Raw genomic sequence first — 27,225 nt, 5'->3', positions numbered from 1 at the left:
GGCCACTGCTGAGTTTTCCAAATTTGCTGGCACATTGAGTGCAGCACTTTCACAGCATTATCTTTCAGGATTTGAAACAGCTTAACTGGAATTCCATCACCTCTACTAGCTTTGTTCGTAGTGATGCTTTCTAAGGCCCACTTGACTTCACATTCCAGGATGTCTGGCTCTAGATGAGTGATCACACCATCGTGATTATCTGGGTCGTGAAGATCCTTTTTGTACAGTTCTTCTGTGTATTCTTGCCACTTCTTCTTAATATCTTCTGCTTCTGTTAGGTCCATACCATTTCTGTCCTTTATTGAGCCCATCTTTGCATGAAATGTTCCCTTGGTATCTGTAATTTTCTTGAAGAGATCTCTAGTCTTTCCTATTCTGTTGTTTTCCTCTATTTCTTTGCATTGATCGCTGAAGAAGGCTTTCTTATCTCTTCTTGTTATTCTTGGGAACTCTGCATTCAGATGCTTATATCTTTCCTTTTCTCCTTGGCTTTTCGCTTCTCTTCTTTTCACAGCTATTTGTAAGGCTTCCCCAGACAGCCATTTTGCTTCTTTGCATTTCTTTTCCTTGGGGATGGTCTTGATCCCTGTCTCCTGCACAGTGTCACGAACCTCATTCCAGAGTTGATCAGGCACTCTATCTATCAGATCTAGGCCCTTAAATCTATATCTTACTTCCACTGTATAATCATAAGGGATTTGATTTAGGTCATACCTGAATGGTCTAGTGGTTTTCCCTACTTTCTTCAATTTCAGTCTGCATTTGGTAATAAGGAATTCATGATCTGAGCCACAGTCAGCTCCTGGTCTTGTTTTTGTTGACTGTATAGAGCTTCTCCATCTTTTGCTGCAGAGAATATAATTAATCTGTTTTTGGTGTTGACCACCTGGTGATGTCCATGTATAGAGTCTTCTCTTGTGTTGTTGGAAGAGGGTTTTTGCTATGACCAGTGCATTTTCTTGGCAAAACTCTGTTAGTCTTTGGCCTGCTTCATTCCGCATTCCAAGGCCAGATTTGCCTGTTATGCCAGGTGTTCCTTGACTTCCTACTTTTGCATTCCAGTTCCCTAGAATGAAAAGGACATCTTTTTTGGATGTTAGTTCTAATAGGTCTGTAGGTCTTCATAAAACCGTTCAACTTCAGCTTCTTCAGCGTTACTGGTTGGAGCATAGACTTGGATTACCATGATATTGAATGGTTTGCCTTGGAAACGAACAGAGATCATTCTGTCGTTTTTGAGATTGCATCCAAGTACTGCATTTTGGACTCTTCTGTTGACCATGATGGCTACTCTATTTCTTCTCAGGGATTCCTGCCCACAGTAGTAGATATAATGGTCATCTGAGTTAAATTCACCCATTCCAGTCCATTTTAGTTCACTGATTCCTAGAATGTCGACGTTCACCCTTGCCATCTCTTGTTTGACCACTTCCAATTTGCCTTGATTCATGGACCTGACATTCCAGATTCCTATGCAGTATTGCTCTTTACAGCATCGGACCTTGCTTCTATCACCAGTCACATCCACAGCCAGGTATTGTTTTTGCTTTGGCTCCAACCCTTCATTTTTTCTGGAGTTATTTCTCTACTGATTTCCAGTAGCATATTGGGCACCTACTGACCTGGGGAGTACCTCTTTCAGTATCCTATCATTTTGCCTTTTCATACTGTTCATGGGGTTCTCAAGGCAAGAATACTGAAGTGGTTTGCCATTCCCTTTTCCAGTGGACCACATTCTGTCAGACCTTTCCACCATGACCCACCCGTCTTGGGTTGCCCTGCGGGCATGGCTTAGTTTCATTGAGTTAGACAAGGCTGTGGTCCTAGTGTGATTAGATTGACTAGATTTCTGTGAGTATGGTTTCAGTGTGTCTGCCCTCTGATGCCCTCTTGCAACACCTACCATCTTACTTGGGTTTCTCTTACCTTGGGCGTGGGGTATCTCTTCACGGCTGCTCCAGCAAAGCACAGCCACTGCTCCGTACCTTGGATGAGGGGTATCTCCTCCCTCCCCCCTTCCTGACCTTCAACGTGGGATGGCTCCTCTAGGCCCTCCTGCGCCCGCACAGCCACCACTCCTTGGATATGGGGTTGCTCCTCCCAGCCACTGCTCCTAGCCTTGGGCGTGGGGTTGCTGCTCCCGATCACCGCCCTGGCCTCGGGCGTGGGGTTGCTCCTTCCTGCTGCCGCCCTTGGCCTCGGGCACCGCCCCTGTCCTCGGACGCGGGGTGGCTCCGCTTGGGCGCCGCCCCTGGCCTCCGATGCGGGGTGGCTCCTCATGGCCGTCGCCCCCGACGTCGGACACAGGGGACTCCTCCTGGCTGCCGCCCCCGGCCTCGGACGCAGGGTATGATGCTCTCTGAGTTCTATTTAGAATGCTCTTATCATGGAAGGATGTTGGCTTTTGTAAGTTGTTTTCCTGTTGATCCTGTTTTTTCTTTCCCTTTTATTGTATTGATACAGTATATTGATTGAGTTTTGGATGTGGAAGATCCCTATTGGTCACTGTATATTTCTTTGTATATGCTGCTAGATTCAGTATGTTAGTATTTTGTTGAGAATTTTTGCATCTGTATTCATAAGTAATAATGGCCTGCAGTTGTTTTGTGATGTCTTTGGTTTTGTTATAAGGATATTTGATTTCATAGTATGAATTAGGAGTTTATGAAGCATTGATATTAATGGGTTTTTACATGTTCGGTATAAATTATCAGCAGAGCCATGTGAGCCTTGCTTTTCTTTGTGGTAAGCTTCTAAATTACTCATTCAATCCGTTTGTTATGTCTGTTGAGGTTTTGATTTTCACTTGAGTCAGTTTTGCTAGTTGTGTCTTTCTAGGCGTTTGTCTGCTCTCTGGTAGTTGTCTACATTTTCAGCACGTGGCTTTTTCGTGTTACTGTCTTGTCAGTCAGTCTCTCAGTTGTATCCAGCTCCTTTCAACCCCATGGACTGCAGCACGCCAGGCTTCCCTGTCTATCACCAACTCCCGGAGCTTGCTCAAACTCATGTCCATCGAGTCAGTGATGCCATCCAACCACCTCATCTTCTGTCATCTCCTTCTTCTCCTGCCTTCAGTCTTTCCCAGCATCAGGGTCTTTTCTAAGGAGTCAGCTCTTTGCATCAGGTGGTCAAAGGATTGTAGTTTCAGCTTAAGCATCAATCCTTCCAATGAATATTCAGGACTGATTTCCTTTAGGATGGACTGGTTGGATCTCCTTGAAGTCCAAGGGACTCTCAAGAGTCTTCTCCAACACCACAGTTCAAAAGCATCAGTTCTTTGGTGCTCAGGTTTCCTTATGGTCCAACTCTCACATCTATACATGACTACTGGAAAAACCATAGCTTTGAGTAGATGGACCTTTGATGGCAAAGTAATGTCTCTGCTTTTTAATATGCTGTCTAGATTGGTCATAGCTTTTCTTCCAAGGAGTAGGCATCTTTTAATTTCATGGCTGCAGTCACCATTTGCAGTGACTTTGGATAATCTTATAGTGTTTCCTATAATCCTTAGTGCTTCTCTTCTTTCATTTCTTATTTTTGCAGTTTGAATCCTCTCTCTGTCCCTATTTTCTTTTTTTTGTCAGTTTAGCTAAACTTTTGTCAGTTTTAAAAAAATGTTTTTCATATTTATTTTTGTTTATTTATTTGGCTGCAAAGAATCTTCAGTTGAGACATGCAGGATCTAATTCCTTGACCGGGGATTGAACTTGGGTCCCCTGCTTTGGGAGCACAGAGTCTTAGCCACACGACCACCAGGGAAGTCTCAAGGTTTGTCAGTTGGTCTTTTCAAGGAATCAACTTTTGGTTATATTTATATTCTTTATTATTCTGTTTTCTATTTTATTTCTGCCTAATTGTTCTGATTTCCTTCTTTCTGCTTGCTTTGCATTACTTACTCTTTTTTTCTAGTTTTCTAAGATGAAAGGTTAAGCTGTTACTTTGAGGCCTTCTTTTTAAAAATAGGTATTTACAGCTATAAATTTCTCTGTAAACACTGCTTTTTCTACATCCACAAGTTTTATCTATTTTTTTTTCATTTTCTTATAGTGTCTTCTAATTTTTCTTGTGATTCTGTCTTTGATCCAATAGGTATTTAGGAGTCTTTTGTTTAATTTCCATATTTTTGTGATCTTTGCAGTTTTATTTCTGTTGTTAATTTCATTGTATTATTGTCTTCAGTTCAGTCGCTCAGTCGTGTTCGACTCTTTGTGACCTCATGAACCGCAGCAAGCCAGGCCTTCCTGTCCATCACCAACTCCCAGAGTTCACCCAAACCCATGTCCATTGAGTCGGTGATGCCATCTCATCCTCTGTCATCCCCTTCTCTTCCTGCCCTCAGTCTTTCCCAGCATCAAGGTCTTTTCTAATGAGTCAGCTCTTTGCATCAGGTGGCCAAAGTATTGGAGTTTCAGCTTCAACATCAGTCCTTACAATGAACACCCAGGACTGATCTCCTTTAGGATGGACTGGTTGGATCTCCTTGCTTTCCAAGGGACTCTCAAGAGTCTTCCCCAACACCACAGTTCAAAAGCATCAATTCTTTGGTGCTCAGCTTTCTCTATAGTGCAACTCTCACATCCATACATGGCCACTGGGAAAACTGTAGCCTTGACTAGACAGACCTTTGTTGACAAAGTAATGTCTCTGCTTTTTAATATACTGTCTGGGTTGGTCATAACTTTCCTTCCAAAGGGTAAGTGTCTTTTAATTTCATGGCTGCAGTCACCATCTGCAGTGATTTCAGAGCCCAGAAAAATAAAGTCAGCCACTGTTTCCCCATCTATTTGCCATGAAGTGATGGGACCCAATGCCATAATCTTAGTTTTCTCAATGTTGAGCTTTCAGCCAACTTTTTCACTCTTCTCTTTCACTTTCATCAAGAGGCTCTTAAGTTCTTCTTCACTTTCTGCCATTATTAAGAATAATAACAATATGATCTCACTCCTTTACAGTGTATGGAGGCTTATTCTATCTAGAAGAAGTTTTCCTCTGTGTGTGAGAAGAATGTATTCTGCTCCTCTTTGTTTGAAGGGTCCTCATGATTTCTGTGAGCAGTTAGCTGTTAATCTTACTAAGGGTCCTTTTACACGGTGAGTCGTTTTTCTCTTGTGTCTTTTATTATTTCTCTTCGTCTTTCATTAGTTGACACGATGTGTTTATAGTTGATCTCTTTGAGTTTATCCTCAAGAGTTTTTTGAGTTTCTTGGGTATATATTTAATAGCTCATCAAATTTGGGAAGATTTGGGTCTGTATTTCTTGAAATACTGTTTCTACTTCTTTCATTTTCTTACCTGATGGTATCCCACAGGTCTCTGAGGTTCTGTTCATTTTTCTTCATTCTGTTTTCTTTCTGTTCTTCACCTTGGATATGCTCAATTTTCCTATCTTAAAGCTTGATGACTTTTTTTTCTGCTAGCACAAATCTTCTATAGAGCCCCTCTTGAGATCTTATTTCAGTTATTGTACTGTTTAAATCTTGAGTTTCTATTTGATTGTTGTGTTATTTTCCTTTTTTTCTAGAAAATAATTGTTATGGCTTTATATTCTCTATTTGCTGAGGTATTTTCTTTTAACATTTTAAGACAGTTTCCTTTTTGTTTTTTCTTTGAGCATATTTACAGAACTATTTTAAAGTTTTGTCTAGTGCATCCCACTTCTGGCCTCCCTCAGGTACAGTTTTTCTTGACTGCATCCTGTTTCTTCATGTGTCTCACGATTTTTTTGTTGAACACCAGACATTTAAAATATAATGTGACCACTCTGAGCATTGAGTTCTCCCCCCACCTCCCCAGAGGATATTTTTGTTTTGTTATTGCTATTTGTTTTGTTTAGGAATTCCCAGGTGGCACTAGTGGAAAAGAACCAGCCTGCCAATGCTTGAGATGACCCTCCTAGACCGGTTTTGTGATGTCCATATTTTCCCTAGGAAAAGGGGTACCTGCAGCTTTTCCTGCTGCCTCCAGGAGGTGGGTCCATTAAGGGGCAAGGAGAAGATTGTCATCGCCTTGAGCTGGAGGTAAAGGAGCCTTGCAGTCCCAACCCGTGTCCTGTGAACCTGGACCCACAGACTGCATAAAATGTAGTATTAGTGGTTGTTTGAATGCCAAAAATCAGAGGGAAATTTTCTGTCATGTGTAGCTGCTGAAGACACTACATTGTTAGTTTACTTGTCTATGAGTTATTGGACAGAGATTTCTTTAAATGCTTTGAGCCAATAAGTCCATCATTCTTACTGAGGAACTCTCTGTGTGTCGATACATGCCTTCTGTACTCTGGCAATTTATAACCGACTATCCCCTGGAGGAGAAAAAGGCAACCCACTCCAGTATTCTTAGGACTCGTGGTGGTTAACCATTAAAGAATCTGCCTGCAATGCAGGAGATTCTTGGGTCAGGGAAGATCGCCTGGAGAAGGAAATGATAACCCACTCCAGTATTCTTGCCTAGAGAATACAGTGGACAGAGGAGCCTGGCAGGCTACTGTCCATGGGTCACAAGAGTAAGACATGACTTAGTGACTAGACCACCACCATTGTGAATGACTATTCAAACCTCTTGCCCATTTTTAAATGAAACTTATCTTTCCTAGGGGCTTCCCTAGTGGCTCAGACTGTAAAGAATCTGGCTGCAGTGCAGGAGACATGAGTTAGATCCCTGGGTCAGGAAGATCCCTTGGAGAAGGGAATGGCTACCTACTCCAGCATTCTTGCATGGAGAATTCCGTGGACAGAGGGCCAGGCAGGCTACCCTCCCTGGGTTCACAAAGAGTCGGACATGACTGAGTGACTAACACTTTGACTTTCTAGTGTTCTTGCCTGGAAAATTCCATGGACAGAGGAGCCGGGTGGGCTACAGTCCATGAGATTGCAAAGAGTTATACACAATTGAGCGCACACACACACACTCGCACGCTTGGCATGTAACTCTGTGCAGGGCCTCAATCCTGAGCTACTAGGGTCTTCTCAGGGTTTCCTGGGCATACACACAGCCCTGCAAACACAAGTAGCGTTCCATATCCCCTGGAAGGTGTCAGATCTTCAGTGCTGCCTGTGGACATCTCATTCTTCAGATATTCCTTCTTTAGTATTTTTTGTCAGTGTGGTTTCTTAATCCACTGTTGCTGTCTCAGGCAGCAATAATATTAATTAATTGCTGTCAATTGTTTTAAACAAATGCTGTGATAGTAGGGCTTTCCCATTGAGTGAGCTCTGAGTTAGAGCAAATTATGGTAATTTCTGTGAGTAGTTTTTTTTTCCCCACTAGCTGCCGGGCAGTTCAGGTAGGGCAGTATTCTGAGGAACCAGCCTTTTGACAGCAGCAAGCCCAGTTTGCTTTCTCCTATGGCTGCTGGGTTATCAGTCTACACAGCTACCCGGGCTGTGAGGCTGCTGTTTTTGAAGGCTGCCATGGAGCTAAAGAGGGGGCATAAGATGAGGGCAAGTTAAAACACCAAAAGTTCACTGTTCTTACTGATATTAAGCTGCTTTTTAGAGTGAATGCTATTCAGATTATGAGCTTGTGGTTAATTTCCAAAGTTTTGAAAAATTAAACTTTGATTATTTTTTGCCACTATTATTCCTCTTATGGAGGAATGGGTTTTTAGAGGTTGTTATTCTCTTATTCTGTAAGTTTGTCCATCACAATTTTATTTTAGCTATCTTTATAGGTGTGTGCAGATAACTCATTGTGACTTTACTTTGTATTGCCATGATGGCTTGTGATGTTGAATGTGTTTTTATGTGCTTATTTACCATCTGTCTATCTTCTTTGCAAAATATCTGTTCATGTCTTTTGCTGTTGTTTAGAAGCTAAGTTGTGGCTCCTCTTTCCATGGGATTTCCCAGGCAAGAATACTGGAGTGGACTGCCATTTCAGTTTCAAATGGACCACGTTTTGTCTTTTACCCATTTTTAAATCAATTTTTTTTTGGATATTGCTGAATTTTGAGTGTTTTAAAAATATTCTAGATATTAGTCCCTTGTTGGACATGTTGTTACCAAATATCTTCTGTCAGAGCAACATTTAAAGTTTTTACCATGTCCATTTGACAGTTTGTGCTTTTGCTCTCAAATTTATAAAGACTCTTTGCCTAGCCATAGAACCTAAAGATTTTCTGTTTTTTGTTTGTTTGTTTGTTTTTCACAAACAGCTTTGTCATTTAATGTTTTATGTTTAAGTTTGTGACATATTAGGTTGGCCAAAAAGTTTGCATGGTTTTCCCATAAAATCTACGTTAATTTTCATATAAGGTGAGCGGTTTAGGGTTTTTTTTTTTTTTTTTTTAATTTTTTGGTCTATGGATGTTCTCTTGTCCAGTACCATTTACTGAAAGTCTATTCCTTTCTCCACTGAATTGCTTTTGCGTGTTTGTCAGAAACTAATTGCACTTTGGTTTTTACTTCTGGGTTTCTGAAGCAGTCTAGTCATCTACATGTCTGTCTCTTTGCCAAATGTATTGTCTTGATTATTGGAGTTACGTAATAAGCCTTGACATCTGATAGAGTGACTTTCTACTTCATTCTTCTTCAAATAGTTTTAGCTCTTCTAGGGCCTGTGGCTTTCACTGAAAATTTCAGAATGGCCTGGCACTATCTATGAAGTACTTTCTGGAATTTTGATAGGAAATGAACTAAAGCTATAGATCACTCTGGACCAGATAGACGCCTGTGAGTCTCCTAGTTAATGTTGCTCCATTTATTAATCTTTCTTTAGGTTCTTTCATCAGCATTTTGAATTTTTTAGCCTGTAGATTCTGTACATATTTTGGTAAGTTTATGCTTAATATTTCATTTCCTTTGGTGTGATTATAAATTGTATTCTGTTTTTAATTTCAGTTTGTATATGTTTATTGTTAGTATTTAAAAATGGTTTGGTTTTCATGCATTGATGTTCTATCCTGTAGCCTTACTCCACTCACTTTTTAGTACTGGTCATTGTGGGGGGTGGATTTCGTGGGATTTTCTACATAGCCTATAATGTCTCTGTTGTTTTTCTTTTTCAAGCTGTGTGTTCTAAAATCTGCCATTCTTCACCGCCTGCCTCCCACCCCATCTCCCGGTCTTATTGCAGCAGCTTTAGCTTCCAGTTGTGGCTCAACTGGTGAAAAATCCACCTGCGGGAGACCTGGGTTCAATCCCTGGGTTGGGAAGATCCCCTGGACAAGGGAAAGGCTACCCACTCCAGTATTCTGGCCTGGAGAATTCCAAGGACTGTATAGTTCATGGGGTTGCAAAAGAGTTGGACTTTCACTTTCTTTTCACTATAGCTTTCAGTACCATGTTGAAGAAGTGATGAGAGTGGACATCCTTACTTGTTACTAATCTGAGGGGGAAAGCATTCATTCTTTCCTGGTTGAGTATGGTGTGAGCTGAAGGTTTGTGGTAGTTACTCTTCGGTTGAGGAAGTTTACCTCTACTTGTAGTTTGTTTATAGTTTTTCTTGAATTGGTATTGGATTTTGCCATACGCTTTGTTTTTGTATCAGATGGTGCAGTTTTTTTAACTCGTTGATATGGTAGATTACATTGGCTGACTTTTGCATGTTGAATCAGTCATGGACACCTGAAATAAATTCCCCTTGACCTTGGTGTGTAATTCTTTGTCAACATTCAGTCAGCTCAGTCGTGTCCGACTCTTTGCGACCCCATGAACTGCAGCGTGACAGGCCTCCCTGTCCATCACCAACTCCCGGAGTCCACCCAAACCTATGTCCATCGAGTTGGTGATGCCATCCAACCGTCTCATCCTCTGTCATCCCATTCTCCTCCTGCCCTCAATCATCCCAGCATCATGGTCTTTTCCAATGAGTCAGCTCTTCTCATCAAGTGGCCAAAATATTGGAGTTTCAGCTTCAACATCAGTCCTTCCAATGAACACTCAGGACTGATCTCCTTTAGGATGGACTGGTTGGATCTCCTTGCAGTCCAAGGGACTCTCAAGAGTCTTCTCCAACACCACAGTTCAAAAGCATCAATTCTTTGGCGCTCAGCTTTCTTTATAGTCCAACTCTCACATCCATACATGCCACTGGAAAAACCATAGCCTTGACTAGACAGACCTTTGTTGGCAAAGTAATGTCTCTGCTTTTAAATATGCTGTCTGCTGCTGCTGCTAAGTCACTTCAGTCGTGTCTGACTCTGTGTGACCCCATAAATGGCAGCCCACCAGGCTCCCCCGTCCCTGGGATTCTCCAGGCAAGAACACTGGAGTGGGTTGCCATTTCCTTCTCCAATGCATGAAAGTGAAAAGTGAAAGTGAAGTCGCTCAGTTGTGTCTGACTCCTAGTGACCCCATGGACTGCAGCCTACCAGGCTCCTCCATCCATGGGATTTGCCAGGCAAGAGTACTGTCTAGGTTGGTCATAACTTTCCTTCCAAGGATTAAGCGTCTTTTAATTTCATGGCTGCAGTCACCATCTGCAGCAATTTTGGAGCCCAGAAAAATAAAGTCAGCCACTGTTTCCACTATTTCCCCATCTATTTCTCATGAAGTGATGGGACTGTATGCCATGATCTTAGTTTTCTGAATGTTGAGTTTTAAGCCAACTTTTTCACTCTCCTCTTTCACTTCCATCAAGAAGCTCTTTAGTTCTTCTTCACTTTCTGCCATAAGGGTGGTGTCATCTGCATATCTGAGGTTATTGATATTTCTCCTGGCAACCTTAATTCCAGCTGTGCTTCCTCCAGCCCAGCGTTTCTCATAATGTACTCTGCGTATAAGTTGCATTCCTTTCGCTAATATTTTGTTGAGTCTTTTTTTTTTTTTTTTGCATTTAAATTCAGAAGAGATATTTGGTCTGTAGTTTGCTTTTTTATACTGTTTTTACTTGACTCTATCAGGGTAACATTTGTTTTCTAAAATGAGTTTGAAAAAATAAAAATAAAATGAGTTTGGAAGTGTTCTCTCTTATTTTCCTGAAGTTATTATATAATATTGACATTAATTCTTTGTTAAAGGTTTGTTAGAACCCTATATTGAAATTACTTGGGCCTAGTGGTTTGGTTTCGTGAACTTTTAAACTTCAGATTCAATTTATTTGATGGTTATGAGGTTTGTTCACATCATCCTTGATTGAGTTGTAGTTTTTGAGGAATTGGTTGGTTTCCTCTAAGTTACTGAATTTTGGATGCCAAGTTTGTAGTGTTCTTTTATCTTGTTAATGACTGTTGAATTTGTAGTAATATCCCCTATTTTAAACTCATATTAGTCATTTGTGTCTTCTCTGTTCTTGTGTTTTGTCAGTCATGCTAAAAGTGTCTCAATTGTCATTATCTTTGAAGAATCAGCTCTTGGTTTCATTGCTTTAAAAAGTAATTTTTTCCTATTTTCAGTTGAATTGATTGCTACTATTTATTCTCTTCCTTTTGCTTGCTTTATTTTTTGTTCCTTTAGTTTCTTGAGATTGGAATTTTGTTATTGATTTGAGATTTCTTTTATTTCCAGTGACAGTAAGTTGACCCTTGAACAGTACAGGGTTTAGGAGGCTGATCTCTTGTGCAGTTGAAAATCCATGGTTAACTTATAGTTAGATCTCTGTATCCACTGTTCCACATCCATGGGTTCTGGCAACTATGGATCATGCGCTCCTGGAGTAGGTGTTTACTGAAAAAAAAAATCCATATGTAAGTGGACGCATGCAGTTCAAACCTGTGTTGTTCAAGTGTCAACTGTATTTAGTATCACGGGTTTCCCTCAGTTTCGCTCTGGCTACATCCCATGTATTTTGATGTTTTCTTTTCCATTTAGTTTTGTATATTTTAAAAATTCTCTTAAAGTCTGTATGTTTGATTCTTGAATCAGAAACTTGTTATTTTTTAGTCACGTGTTTAGCATTTATTTTCATTCCTGATTTCTAACTTAATTCGTTTATGATCGAGCTGCACATTCTGTATGATTTCAATCTTTTAAATTTACTCTGAATCTGCTTTATTTGGGCAAATATTCCTTTTTGTTTGGAGAAATATTATGTATTTTGTTTTTTACAGGTGGGCTCTTCTCTCTGCGTCAGTTAGACATTCAGTTCAGTTCAGTCACTCAGTCCTGTCCGACTCTTTGCAACCCCATGAATCGCAGCACGCCAGGCCTCCCTGTCCATCACCAACTCCCGGAGTTCACTCAGACTCAGGTCCGTCGAGTCCGTGATGCCATCCAGCCATCTCATCCTTGGTCGTCCCCTTCTCCTCCTGCCCCCAATCCTTCCCAGCATCAGAGTCTTTTCCAATGAGTCAACTCTTCGCATGAGGTGGCCAAAGTACTGGAGTTTCAGCTTCAGCATCAGTCCTTCCAAAGAAATCCTAGGGCTGATCTCCTTCAGAATGGACTGGTTGGATCTCCTTGCAGTCCAAGGGACTCTCAAGAGTCTTCTCAAACACCACAGTTCAAAAGCATCAATTCTTCAGCGCTCAGCCTTCTTCACAGTCCAACTCTCACATCCATACATGACCATAGGAAAAACATAGCCTTGACTAGACAGACCTTTGTCGGCAAAGTAATGTCTCTGCTTTTGAATGTACTGTCTAGGTTGGTCATAACTTTTCTTCCAAGGAGTAAGCGTCTTTTAATTTCATGGCTGCAGTCACCATCTGCAGTGATTTTGGAGCCCAAAGAAATAAAGTCTGACACTGTTTCCACTGTTTCTCCATCTATTTCCCATGCAGTGATGGGACCGGATGCCATGATCTTCGTTTTCTGAATGTTGAGCTTTAAGCCAACTTTTTCACTCTCCTCTTTCACTTTCATCAAGAGTCTTTTTAGTTCCTCTTCCCTTTCTGCCATAAGAGTGGTGTCATCTGCATATCTGAGGTTATTGATATTTGTCCCGGCAATCTTGATTCCAGCTTGTGTTTCTTCCAGTCCAGCATTTCTCATGATGTACCCTGCATATAAGTTAAATAAGGAGGGTGACAATATACAGCCTTGACGTACTCCTTTTCCTATTTGGAACCAGTCTGTTGTTCCATGTCCAGTTCTAACTGCTGCTTCCTGACCTGCATACAGATTTCTCAAGAGGCAGGTCAGGTGGTCTGGTATTCCCATCTCTTTCAGAATTTTCCACAGTTTATTGTGATCCACACAGTCAAAGGCTTTGGCATAGTCAAGAAAGCAGAAATAAATGTTTTTCTGGAACTCTCTTGCTTTTTCCATGATCCAGCGGATATTGGCAATTTGATCTCTGGTTCCTCTGCCTTTTCTAAAACCAGTTTGAACATCAGGAAGTTCACGGTTTACGTACTGCTGAAGCCTGGCTTGGAGAATTTTGAGCATTACTTTACTAGCGTGTGAGATGAGTGCAATTGTGCCGTAGTTTGAGCATTCTTTGGCATTAGGTTTGCTTTTTTGTGTGTGTGAGGTCTTGTATCATTTAGCTTGTTTAGCTGTTGAGCACGGTGTTAAGGTATTGAAATCCCCAGTATTAATTACATTGGTGGATTTAACTGTTTATTCTTTCAGCTCTATCAGTTTTATTTTATGCATTTTCAGGCTGTGTTGTTGGGTGTTTATAAAATTAGTATTATATCTTGCCGAATTTATCCTTTTATTATTGTGTAATATCTGTCTTTGACCTGAGGTCTACTTCACCAGATACTAATATTGCAACCCCTGTTTTGTCAGTGTTTACTTGGTGTATATTTGTATTCATTTACTTTCAATGTCCCTGTAGTATTGAACTTGAGTTTCTTCCAAACAGCATGTAATTGGTTCATGTTTTTAGTTTACTCTGCCAGGCTCTGTGTTTTGATGGATGTACTTAGGTCATTTACATGTAAGAGATAATTATTGATATATTAGTGCCATCTTGTTATTTGTTTTTGTGACTTTCTTTCTGTTGTTTTTTTCCTTTCTCTCTTCTTGACTTTTTAGAGCTACTTAATGGGGTCGCTTGGAGTCAGACACGACTGAGCCACTTCACTTTCACTTTTCACTTTCATGCATTGGAGAAGGAAACGGCAACCCACTCCAGTGTTCTTGCCTGGAGAATCCCAGGGACCGGGGAGCCTGGTGGGCTGCAGTCTCTGGGGTCGCACAGTCGGAGACGACTGAAGCGACTTAGCAGCAGCAGCAGCAAACATTATTAGGTTTCCAGTTTGACTTACTTATAATTCTTCTTAGCTTATCCTGTTTTATTGTGTTCTCAATGGTTTTTCTAGGTATACAATAATATGTATGTAGCTTACCACAGTCTACATGTGCAGCATTTTACCACTTCTGGTAAAATGTAGGAGCTTCACTTTTAACTTTAATGTCAGCTAGTGTTGTAACTTGTTTCATATTTCATATTTACTGAATATGATTTGTACAGTTTTTGAGAAGGATTGTCTTTAGTATTTATCCATATATCTGTAATTTCTGTTTTTCCTTTTTCATCACTGATGACAAGATTTAAAAAAAATCATTTTCTCTGTTTGAGGATTTCTTTTTACCAATCTTTATACATCTGCTGATTTCTAAGTATTATGTATTTTTTTGGTCTAAAAATGTCGTTGTTTTCCCTAGACTGCTGAGGATATTTATTGTTTATTGTTTTTTTGACTGTTACTGTTTATTGACTGTTTATTGGCTATGAAGTCGTGAGTTACAGTTATTTTCTTTAAGAACTGAAAAATAATTACTCCAGTTCATTCCAGCCTCTAAGGTTTCAGATGAGAATTTTGCCACTAGAATTGGTTTTTCTCTATAGGCAGTATGTTATCATGGCCCTTTTCCAAACTTTGTTTTGTCTTTGGATTTTAAAAGTTTAATTTTCATGTCTTACCATTAGTTTCTTTAGGTTTATCCTGCTTTGGGTTTATTCAGCTTATTAAATCTGTAGAAGTATTGTACCTTCGGCCAAGTATAGGAAATTTTAAGCTGATATGTTTTCACATATTTTTCCAATCTCCTTTCTTTTTCTTTACCTCTCGGGGCACTGATGGTATGAAGGATGAATCTTGTTACTGTCTCACAGGCTCTGAGGCTCTAGTCAGTTTTTTTTAAAGATATTTTCTTAATCTGTTGTTCATATTAGGTGAATTCTATCGATTGGCCTACAAATTACTGATTTTTATCTTCTTTAATTATCATTTTACTACTGAGTCCATACACTAGTGTTTTTTTTTTTTTTGGTAATTTATTATTATTTTTTAATTTGATAATTGTACTTTTCAGTTCTGTAATTTCCATTTGGTCTTTTTAAAATAATTCTTTTTTACTAATTTTTCATTGTTTCAAGAGAACTTGATTGTTGAAACATTTTTATGACAGCTATTTAAAAATTCTTGTCAGATATTTCCAGCATAAGATTCATTTAATTGTTGGCATCAGTTAACTTTTTTCTTACTTGTTTTTTGATAGTATTGGTTCTTAGTGTGAAGAGCAATTTTTCAGTTGTATTCTTGACATTTTGTCCATTTAGGAGATGCTGGGTTCTGTTTAAGTGTTTTATCTTAGTAGTATGCTGCTACGGTCAAGCACTCAGGTCCTGACCTACTTTTGTGGACTGTGGTTTCAGTGACAGTTTAGTTTTTAGAATCTTTGTGATGGTGTTGGGCTGCCTGGAATATCTAGTGCCAGGAACCTGAGGGAACAGAGGATGGTCCCCAGGCTGCCCTGCTGGGTGTCTCTCGGTGAGGGAGTGGACAGTCTTGGGGCACAGAGTGACCGAGAAGCTTCCCTCGTCAGGTTCATGCTGTGTTCCCGCCCCCATGCCCCTGACATGAGTGTGAGTCTTCGGTTGTGGTGAGTTGTTGCGAGATTTGTCTTACTGACACTCATGTCTTCTCCACCTTTCTCCTCTCTCTTCCTTGTCCTGAAACCTCTAATGGAGAAGGAGGTCTGAGTGCATTGGGATTCCCTTGATCATGTATCTTCAGGGCTCATGATTGCTTTCTCCTTCTGGTGGTGCTCAGCTTACTTGACGTTGTCAGAGACTCCTGCTTGATCAAGTGGAGGAATGAGCTAGATTGCAGGTGGGGACACGGGATCTGAGTGACCTTCTTTTGGATGCTGGAACATAAGGCACTTTGTTGCTCTGTTATTCCTTCAGTCTTGGTCTCTTCAACCATCTTGCCACCTTCTTGCCACCTTCCAGAATTCTCACCAGTCTCTGTGTTACTTCCAGGGATTATAGTTGTTCTATGTTGGCAGAGCTAGGAGAAACAAATCTATACCATCTTGTTTAGGTTAGAAGTTTGCAAATCACTCATTCTTTTAACTATTTCTTGTGGAGTTTATTTTCTTATTTTAAAAAACACGTTTTGGCTCAGCTGGTAAAGAATCCACCTGCAATGCTGGAGACCTGGATTCAATCCCTGGATTAGGAAGATCCCCTGAAGAAGGGAACAGCTACCCACTCCAGTATTCTGGCCTGAAGAATTCCATGGACTGTATAGCCCATAGGGTTGCAAAGATTCAGACATGACTGAGTGACTTTCACTTTCATTTTCTTTAGATCTGTTGATTACCTACTATGGAAAATCAGGATATAGCTCCCTGTGAGCATTCCATATTTCTGTTACCCTTTATTGTATAGTTATGTTACAGTTTTTTTGCTAAACCAGAAGTGAATGTTAATACTATAATCACATAAATATGGTCCATTGAAAACTCAAGTAGTATACTTGAGAAAATATACACAGAAAGAAAGTATACTTGAGAAATTATACATAGAAAGTTTCCTTTCTGTGCAGCCATTATTTTAATATAGTAAATAACCACTGCATATTTTTCCTTACTTCATTTTTTACTTAATTATAGGTAATTAAAGTTTTTATGCCTGTCTCTAGTCAGGTATATGGCTTATTTCCTCCTTTTGCTGTGATATATCCTCCAGTATCTTCCTAATAAAGAGTTTTTTTGAGTTCTGCATGTCTGAAAATTTATTTATTTTGTTTGCACTGTTGATTAATAATTTGGTTGAGTATATAAGTCTAGATTGAAAACCAGTTTTCCTCAGAATTTTAAAGACATTGCTCCAATGTCTCCTAATGTCTATTTTGTCTTAAATGACTTAATTAATATAAGTGCAGATGGAGTTGGGCTTTCCTCGTGACTCTTGAGGTAAAGAATCTGCCTACAGTGCAGGAAACACAGGAGAGGCAGGTTCGATCCCTGGGTCGGGAAGATCCCCTGGAGAAGGGAATGGCTACCCATTCCAGTATTCTTGCCTGGAGAATCCCATTGACGGGAGCCTGGTGGGCTGCAGTCCATGGAGCAAAAAGAGCTGGACACAGCTGAAGTGACTGAGCACATATTCAAGGCCGTGTATATATTTAGGAAAAGAAAGTTAAAAATTCATACTCTTAATACTTTGCTTCATAATTTGGATTTTGATCAGCAAAACTAATGGATTGAGATATATGGAGAAAAAAGTTGGAAGGTATGAAGGTTTGAAAGAGGTAGCTAAAGAAACTTAGGAAAGAAAAGCTTTAGAGTGGTTAAGTTGTTTCCTGATATCTTGTTAACTTGCTCTGAAATTCATAGTTCAGGTATCATTGTCTTTTGATATGATTTGATTTAAGAAATCTTTGCCTTCTAACCATTGCTCTTACTTTTGGGGAATTATTTAAATAACCAGCAGGGGGAGCACTTAGGTTCCTTTTGGAACAGAGACTCAAGCTGGAAAGATACTTGGGATTTTAGAGTACAGTACAGTTTAGAACAGTTAGATTTCTTTTTGTCTTTTCTGATAATAATACACACCTATTATAAAATTGCTATAAAAGAATACACTAGAGAATATCACCTGTCAGTCTGCAGTCAGGGGACATAGGCACTTTCATGCGTTTCCTGCAAATGTTTTCTTCTATCAGTGCTTGTATCTACATCAAAATTGATGTTACTGTTTTAAAACTTACAGTCATTAGTGTTAATAGGTATATACTTGAAAATCAATTTTGAATATTCTTTTCCATCCGGATACAATCAGAAACAGAACATTGATTCTTGTGTATAAATGATTTCCACTGGCTTCTCATAAACTCATAGGTTTGATTTCTGTTCTTTTAAGGGGTAGAACTTCTGTAGAGCATCAGAAAATTCCTACTGAGCAAAGAAAAGCAGCAGAATACAACATTATCTGTTTTAAGGATACAGCTAAAATCTGTGTAATCAGAAGACATGAATTGGGCAGCAGAGTATTAAAACAGATATGTCAGTGGCTAGCCTGGTCCTTGGTACACAATTTTGTACTCAGTTTTTGTAATGGACAAATAGTGGAATAGAGTGATTCTTAAAAAAAAAAATTATTGTAATGTCAAGACACAAAAAGGGAATACTTCTGTAAAGATTGAAACACACACGAACAATTTCTGTAAAAGTTATTTGTAAGAAAACCTGTCCAGAGTGTGTAACTCTAGGTTATCTCCTCTTAAAAACTATGACAGAGAAAAACAGTGTATATTGTGTACCCAACAACTAATTTATTTACAGAAAGAAGAGAAGCATATTTAGTGCCTGAGTTCTTGGCCACAGTTTTATGAAGATCTCAAAAAATTTTCTCTTGGAACATTCTGTATAAGTCCTTCCTTATTTTGAACCAGTTTATTGAATTTACCTGGGCTTCCTCGGGGGCTCAGTGGTATCCTGCCTCAGTGAAACTGCCTGCCAGTGCAGGAGACTCAGGAGACGCCGGTTTGATCCCCGGGTCGGGAAGATCCTCTGGAGAAGGAAATGTCTACCCACTCCAGTATTCTTGCCTGGAGAATCTCATGGACAGAGGAGCCTGGCGGGCAATAGTTTGTGGGGTTGCAAAGAACTGGACATGACACATTGAATTTTTTTTTCAGTTCTTGTCATTTATTTATGAAAATAATGATACCTGTACATTTATGAGTATGAAGAAATACATTCATCAAAGGGAAAACAGTTTAGAGGAGAAGTTAGGGAAGAAATCAAGTTGCAGTAGTCTTTATGTAAGTGTGCTAGGGAGGAGAAGGAGCAAGGGATAGCTAGATGGGGTCATGGAAAGAGAGATTTAAAGAAAAAGCAGAGAGAAACTTGTACATGGTTGAATGATGACCCGAGGAGTGGAACTGTCTATGGTAGGAGAGTTTGGAACCTGAATATAGTGTCCTGGGACTGGCATCCTGGTCTTTGAAGATTTCCTTCTTACAGCCTCCAGCCCCTGGGATGTAAAGCTTCATGTTTGTCCCTTGGTCTTTTCAAAAGCTCAGCAGAGTCAATGGTATTTTTACTTGTTTTACCCAACAGTGTGTACTTGACAGCTGTAGAAAATTCCAAGTATGTACAGAGACGCTTGTTGTGTGTTTAGTTTCCCCTTACAGTTTGGATTTTAATCCAGTGTGCTTTGTGGCAGTTCTCAAACTGTAACAATGTAAGACTCACCAAGGTGGTTACTGAAATGCAGATTCCTGAGCCTCTCCTCACTCAGGGTTCTCACTTGAGGTTTGAGGATGTCCTGTCTCCAGAAGCATACCTGATGATTTTGATGTGCATTGCCCTTGATAGCAATCTTAAAACTTGTGGTAAAATAATGTAGTTTACTGTTTTAACAATTTTAAGTGTATGGTGTGTGACACTAAGTCCTTTCATGTTGTTCTGGAACTGTCACCACCTTCCATCTCTAGAGCTTTTCATCATCCCAAACTGAAACCCTTTACCCATTTCAACAACAACTCATTTTTCCCTCCCCCCAGCCCCTGGCCACCATAGTTCTACTTTATGTCTCTGTGAATTTGATGACTCTGAGGACCTCATGTAAGTGGAATCATACGGTGTTTGTCCTTTTGTTTTTCTTTTATTTCACTTAGCTTAATGTCTTCAAGGTTTTTCCATGTTGTATCTTATGTCAGAATTTTTTTCTTTCTTTAAGCTGAATAATATAGTATTCCATTGTGTATGTATACACTGGTTTTTCCAACGAGTCATTTAATTCCTTCCTGCTCCTTAAACTCTCTGAGAGACTGTAGAGTGCTAATCAGTAAACTTTATTTTCTTTTTTTGAGTTTTGAAATATTAAAGCTGGTCATTAGATTAAAACAGTATTTTTGTGAATCATAGTAAACATCTTTATTAAAAATGTCTAAAGTACATTCTCGTATTAACTCTCCTGAATATTAATCAACTCTTCCTCTTTCTTCTGTTACGGTACTATATGGTACTATCATCTCACAGTATTGTTTTTAAGTACAGATTTTATCTTGGTGGTGGTCTTGAGATAAGTGCATCTATTATCCATATTTTACTGATGCAGAAACTGGGTCAGTAAATTGTAAGTGTAGCCAATTGGTAGCACAGCTGTGACTCAGGCCAGACCAGTGTGACAGCACAGCCTGAAGATGAGGGCGAAAGGACTTGTGTTCTGCTTGTGAAATTTCCTGGGTATTTCTGTGCTGGAGGAGGATAATAACGCATGACATTGACTAGCCTGGACAATCCAGGATCTACAGGTAGCCGTCACCAAAGTATAATTCTTCCTTTGTTCAAGTCAGAGTGAGCTTTCTCCAGGAAACATTCACTCATGAATCTGCTTCTGAGCTCATCAGCCCAATGTTGGTCTATTTCTTCCTCCACTCTAATTATGTCATTAGAGCCCAAGGTCATTGAAGGTGAAAATGGGTTTTGGCTGTGTACCTTCGGAGGGCTCAGTGAGTCATTCAGCTCAGTGTAGATATTTACCGAATACTGTGCTTCAGCTCTTTTAGTATCTGAAGGTTGAAAGCCAACTTAAGCTGGATAGAGGCTTGGGAGATTGATGTGTTGCCTGCAGCACAGCACCTGGGCACCTGGGCTGCTTGGGGACCTGCCCTCTAGCCTGGAGCCCGGCTTCCAGCCTTCCTTTTCTTACTTTCTCAGGTTTTTCCCCATTATATGGGATAAGGTGGTTGGCTGCTTTGGGGACACACCCTTGACCAAGTTGAGAATAAAAGAATCTTCTCCAGTGGTCCCACTGGAGCGGGTCTCTGATTGCCTCAGCTTGGGTACCGTGGCATCCCTGGACCAGTCATTGTGGACGGGCTGATGTCCTATGATTAACCTTGGCCATGTTGGGTGCCCAAAACTGTGGTTGGGTAGTGTGTTTTGTCACTAGAGAAAAAAAGGTGGATGAATGAGAAGGCTGGGTAGTGAAGTTGTCCTGTAAGCACCTGTTTGTGGCAGAGTGAACACTGTGGAGAGAGAAGTATCCGTGCTGTCTAGGCATGTAGAGAGGTCTGCTGGAGGTATTGTTTTTGACTATAGGTAGATAAAATGGAAATAAAGTAGGCTGCGTTTCCCCATAGGCTTATGCTTACTGACTGACTGTATATTTAAAAATTTTGTGACAGATCTGGTGTAATAGTCACGGAATTTGCATATTTGTTCAGCAGTTATGTAAGGAGGACCTCAGTGGGGGTGCTGTGCAGCGGGGATGAGGTGCAGAGGCACGGGACTCCTGCCCTCAGGAGCTCTTACTTCAGGGCAAGGGGTAAGTTGGGCAAGAAACTGGATGGGGTCACTGAGGGAGGGAGTTAATGGAGACTTTGAAGGATATTCCACAGAAAAGATGAGCATGATCTGTGGAGAAATCTGTTAGACCAGAGGAGGAGGAGAGGTGATGTCTGGCAAAGCGTGCCATGGATGCAGGTGGGTGTTGGAAATGCCCCGCCTGGCAGCAGCACGGGAAATAAGAGATGGCTGGGGGAGTTGGGGAACCACCGAAGGGGGCTGTGGAAGGCCGGGCTGGGAGCTGTCGGAACTGGGGCTCAGGCCCGTTTGTCCTTGCACTTGTGGGAAGGTCTGTGTCACTCCTGCCTGAGCTGCTGGAGGGTGGGGTCTTTCTTGCTCATTTTGTGTCTCGGGGCCTGCAGAGTGTCTGCACTGGCTGGCTGGAAAGCAGGACCTTAGAATTCTGTCATTTATATTAAGTTACAGGGTTCTAGTCCCTGAAGAATCTTGAGTGTGGATGAAATCCAGAGAATCAGAGGACGGGTCAGATGTAACCAAAGTAGTGAGTGATGTCCCAATCCACGTGTCTCTGAACAAAACATGCTCAGTAAACCTGAGCACCACAGTGTGGGCATACTCGCTGATGTAGTTAAAACTTCACATCTGTTCCTCATTCTCTCTCCTTAACATAGATCAATTCCTGGGTGAAAAAGTGTTGACATCCATTGAGTATGTGGCTAGAGCCACTGAGATTTATTCAGATACCCAAGTAAACTTTCTGTTGGTAGACATTCGATTTGTTCTCCAAATTTATTACATGATATCCAAAGCAATATTTAGAAATTTTCACTTCTTTCCAAAGGGAGTATCCCACAGATGTATAGTAGCATGCATTTGGTATCAAAGGAATAAAGTTTCAAAATGAGTAAATACATACGCATGATGTACTTAAAGAAGTGAAAACTTGAGCAGAGAGGTGAGAAGAAGGAAAAGTGGTCTGTGAGGGGCTGATGTGGATAGTAAAGCAGTAAAGCAGAGTTTAATGTTTTGGGGTTTTAACTAGTGGCTTCTTTCCAAGTATGCTCCCTTCAAAGTACAGTCAATCCTCATTTTTCAAAGATTGTGTTTATGAAATTGCCTCCTTGTTCAACTTTATTTATAATCCCTGAATCAGTCCTCATGATGCTTTTATAGTCCCTTGCAGGCATATGTAGAGCCGGGAAAATTTTGAGTCACCTGACATGCATGTTCCCAGCTGTGGTTCATGGCCCCACTCTGTCTGCTTGTTCCAGTTCTCAGATCAGCTCAGTTCAGTCACTCAGTTGTGTCAGACTCTTTGTGCCCCATGAACCACAGCACACCAGGCCTCCCTCATCACCAACTCCCGGAGTTCACCCAAACTCATGTCCATGTTCTCAGATCATTTGCCTGATAGTGGTCTGTTTTCCTGGTTCAGGATCCAGTCCAAGATCACATGTTTTATTCTCTCTCCATGCAGGCCAGGAAGCAACAGTTAGAACTGGACATGGAAAAACAGACTGGTTCCAAATAGGAAAAGGAGTACATCAAGGCTGTATATTGTCACCCTGCTTATTTAACTTATATGCAGAATACATCATGAGAAACGCTGGACTGGAAGAAACAGATTGCTGGGAGAAATATCAATAACCTCAGATAGGCAGATGACCCCACCCTTATGGCAGAAAGTGAAGAGGAACTAAAAAGCTTCTCAATGAAAGTGAAAGAGGAGAATGAAAAAGTTGGCTTAAAGCTCAACATTCAGAAAATGAAGATCATGGCATCTGATCCCATCACTTCATGTGAAATAGATAGGGAAACAGTGGAAACAGTGTCAGACTTTATTTCTTTGGGCTCCAAAATCACTGCAGATGGTGATTGCAGCCATGAAATTGAAAGACGCTTACTCCTTGGAAGAAAAGTTATGACCAACCTAGATAGCATATTCAAAAGCAGAGACATTACTTTGCCGACTAAGGTCCATCTAGTCAGGGCTATGGTTTTTCCAGTAGTCATGTATGGATGTGAGAGTTGGACTGTGAAGAAGGCTGAGCACCGAAGAATTGATGCTTTTGAACTGTGGTGTTGGAGAAGACTCTTGAGAGTCCCTTGGACTGCAAGGAGATCCAACCAGTCCATTCTGAAGGAGATCAACCCTGGGATTTCTTTGGAAGGAATGATGCTAAAGCTGAAACTCCAGTACTTTGGTCACCTCATGCGAAGAGTTGACTCATTGGAAAAGACTCTGATGCTGGGAGGGATTGGGGGCAAGAGAAGAAGGGGACGACAGAGGATGAGATGGCTTGATGGCATCACGGACTCGATGGACGTGAGTCTGAGTGAACTCCGGGAGTTGGTGATGCACAGGGAGGCCTGGCGTGCTGCGATTCATGGGGTTGCAAAGAGTCAGACATGACTGAGCGACTGAACTGAACTGAACTGATGCTCCTGCAGCCTTACACTAATGTGGGTTAGCTCCTCAGGTTCTCTTCGTGTTTCTTGGTCGTGTCCTTGTTTTATTCTCTCTCCATGCTCCTGCAGCCTTACACTGATCTGGGTTAGCTCCTCAGATTCTCTCCGTGTTTCATGGCCGTGTCCTTGTTGAGGCGGGCAGTCCAGTTGTTTTAGGTTTGCCTGACGTTTTCATTGTTGAGATTGAGGTTATGCGTTTTTGGTAGTTATACTGTGGAGGATGACTTATATTCTGCTCGGTGCCTCATAACAAGAAGCACTTGGTGATGGTTTACATCAACATTCATGACTTGGTTAAGATGGTGTCTTAAAGATTTCTCCACTGTAAAGTTACTGTTTTTTCCTTTGGAATTAATAAGTAACTTCTGGGGAGATGTTCTGTGACCATGTATGTTTTCTCTTCATTCTCAAACTTTCACCCACTAGTTGTAGCATTCATTGATGATATTCTAAATCTGTCATTCATTTGTTTATGTCATTGTAGACTTACATTCTTATTTTGTTCAGTTGGTTGTAATCCTTTACTATCATTACTTACTTGATGCTGGAATGTCCCGCATTTGGCCATGAGAGCCCCTTCATGCAAGCTCCTGTGTCTTTTTTGCATGCTCTCCTTATTCCTTGAGCAGTTTCTTACTCTCTGGCTCAAGATATTTCAGGCTCATGCTGTCCTTCCCTGTCCCATCCGTGGTATCACCCACTTTACTGAGGAGCCGACCTGGACCGATTTATTGTATTAAAGAGATATTCTGGAGATATGTATATATATAGATCAAGTACTGAATAGACCCAATGATGTTTCCCAGTTTCCTTACTGTTCTGGATAACTCAGTGAACCTCTTCAGATAACTGCGCTCTGGTGGAGGGGCACCTTCCTGAGGGTCGATGCCTCTTCTGCTTGCAGTTCTCCCCACCACAGGAGTTTCTATGTAAGAGGAGACAAGCTTAGACCTCTTAAATATTAAAATGCCATCTATGTTATGGCTGAATTTATTTTTATGAATTTGTTCCCTTCTTCCTCCTTAAGGAAGTTTTAATGGTATATTTTAATCTTAATTTATTTTTTAAAACTGCAGTGTCATTGGATGAGGTGTTTTATTTCTGATAAAGTGATCAGCTTCTAGTAGTTTACCTTAATTTAATTCCCAATGCAAATCTAAAATTTTCCTTAAAATAAAACACAAATTGAAGAACTTATAAGGTGAGTGTTTGTTTGTCATGTATTGTGTTAGTTGCGCAGTCGTGTCTGACTCTGTGATCTCATGGACTGTAGCCCGTCAGGCTCCTCTGTCCATGGACTTCTCCAGGCATGAATACTGGAGTGGGTTGCCATTTCCTCTCCATTGTTTGTCATAAATATTAAAAAAAAAAAAAACTAAATAAAATAGCTTGAGAAAACAATCAGTGTTGTCACCGTTTTTGGACATAAGCTCCTTGGTTCCTTTGGGTCTCGGGTCGAGCCCCTGCCCTCCCGTTTCTGGTGCATTATCAGCTGCTGCTCTCCTTCCTGCTGCACACCAGCTGCCTCTGTGCTCGGTCCTCTGTCTTCTTGCTTCTCTTGGCTCTTTCCTGTCAGATGGGATCCCATGCAAGACTTTGGAGGGTTCATGGTTTGTCCTCATCCACTTGTATTTTAGAGTTGGTCGTCTACTTGTGTTGTTCAAGCCCTTTTAGTTTTGCTGTCTTCTGACTCTTCTTTCTGTGGAGGTTCAGAGACAATTTCAAAACTCTGCCAGTTCTCTCTCGCCTCCTTGCTTCCAAAATGACCACGGAAAGAAACAACGATGGTCGTGTCTAGGAAGGGCCGAGGACACGTGCAGCCTATTCATGCACCAGCTGTGCCCAGAGTGTGCCCAAGGACAAGGCCATTAAGAAGTTCATCATTGGAACAAAGTAGAGACCAAAGCCATCGGACATTGCTGAAACGAGTGTTTCCAACGGCTGTGTGCTTTGCAAGCCGTGTGTGAAACTACCTTGCTGTATGAGCCGTGTCACTCACAGCCGGGGGGTCAGGAGTCATTCCCGGGAGGCCCAGAAGGACCTTCCCCCTGAAGCAGACCTGCAGCTGTTGCCCCTCAGCCTCCACCAAAGCCCGTGGAAGGAGCTAAGTCTTATAGACTAGAGAAATACTGTTCTCTAAAAAGACACTAAAATGGAAATTCTACATGAAAATGAAATAAAAACTGGGTCCTCACTGATGCCATTGCTGGGCTTGCTCAACAATGCCATTCATTCGTGTATATTTGATGAAATTGATTTCCTTATTTTTTTCTTTGAAAACTGTTTCTACAGAGAAAAAGAAGTCAGGATGCAGAGTACCCATCCTTTCCAGGAGAGAGTCCCCTACCGTGCAGACGAGCAGGGCTCAGGACCGTGGGGGCTGAGGCTTCCCTGTCTGAAGCATGGCTCAGGTGTGGAGAAGGATTTCTGAAGAGTCCCGGCACTCCGGTAAAGTCACGATGCTGTCTTCCCTGAAGGCTGAGCGATAAATCCTAGCTTCCTGAGAGTTCACGCCACTGTACTTGTATTTCTTTGGAATTCCCTTCCTTATTGTCTTTCAGAACACTGTAATTGATGTGTTACTTGTTTTTCTTCATCCTTGAATTCCCTACAATTGTGGCGTAGTAGTATTCACCTCTTTCTGTCCTGTAGAACTTTGTACTTTGTAAGTAGGGATGCATACTGGAAATATTCTCAGAAGATGACACTGTTGAGCATCCTACCTTTAAAAGAAGTCCATTTAATGAAATGCTTATGTATCAGGACCTGGCGGCACTGGGGGGTTCTGGTTGGTTTTGGTTGATATTGGTGACTTTGAAGTACTCACCGTAAGGAGTGCTCACCACTGTTATCAATTCTAAAAAGACAGCCCTCTGTTTAGATTCTGGAAAAATATAAAAATATAATTATAAATATGTGCTTTGGGAATACTTGGTAAATAAAGGAAAATGGACGAATATGTTAAAGGGGTGTAGTGTAAGTTCTTGACTATTTTATGTAATGTTGTTGGTTTTTTGCCCTTGGATTACTGCATCATTATTAATTATTATTATTATTGTTACCATTATCTGCCTGAAGTCATTAACAGCTGAAAAGAAGACTACCACAGAAAAACACCTTGAATTATCCTGTCGACCCAAGAAAGGTAATATTGTTGATTTCTTGGCAGGAAAGATAAAAGCCTAATGTATCCTCCTGTGATTTTGTTTTCTTTTAAAAAGTCATTTATATAGTTTGGAAAAACTATATATTCATAGTTAGAAAAAGCACCCAAACAATGTAAAAAGGTGTTTTTTGCATCTGTCTCATCTTTTTCACCATCTGTCCCATTTTTTTTGCCTCCTATAGCTAATCATTAAATTTTTTTGTTTCTTTA

At 40.7% G+C, this 27,225-nt stretch overlaps 1 protein-coding gene across 1 annotated transcript in view; it reads left to right on the top strand.

Annotated features, from left to right (window-relative positions):
• The window catches only part of SPIDR (scaffold protein involved in DNA repair), a 290,555-nt gene that overhangs the window by 16,361 nt on the left and 246,969 nt on the right, over positions 1–27,225 (top strand). The window contains exons 2-3 of the mRNA XM_040261173.1: positions 26,142–26,297; positions 26,928–26,994. Of these exons, the coding sequence (XP_040117107.1) occupies positions 26,142–26,297; positions 26,928–26,994 (223 nt within the window). The remainder of the gene's footprint in view (positions 1–26,141; positions 26,298–26,927; positions 26,995–27,225) is intronic.

This window comes from Oryx dammah, unplaced genomic scaffold (assembly GCF_014754425.2).
Source record: "Oryx dammah isolate SB20612 unplaced genomic scaffold, SCBI_Odam_1.1 HiC_scaffold_19, whole genome shotgun sequence".
NCBI classification, from domain to species: Eukaryota; Metazoa; Chordata; class Mammalia; order Artiodactyla; family Bovidae; genus Oryx; species Oryx dammah.
This window is presented reverse-complemented; position numbering and strand designations above follow the sequence as displayed.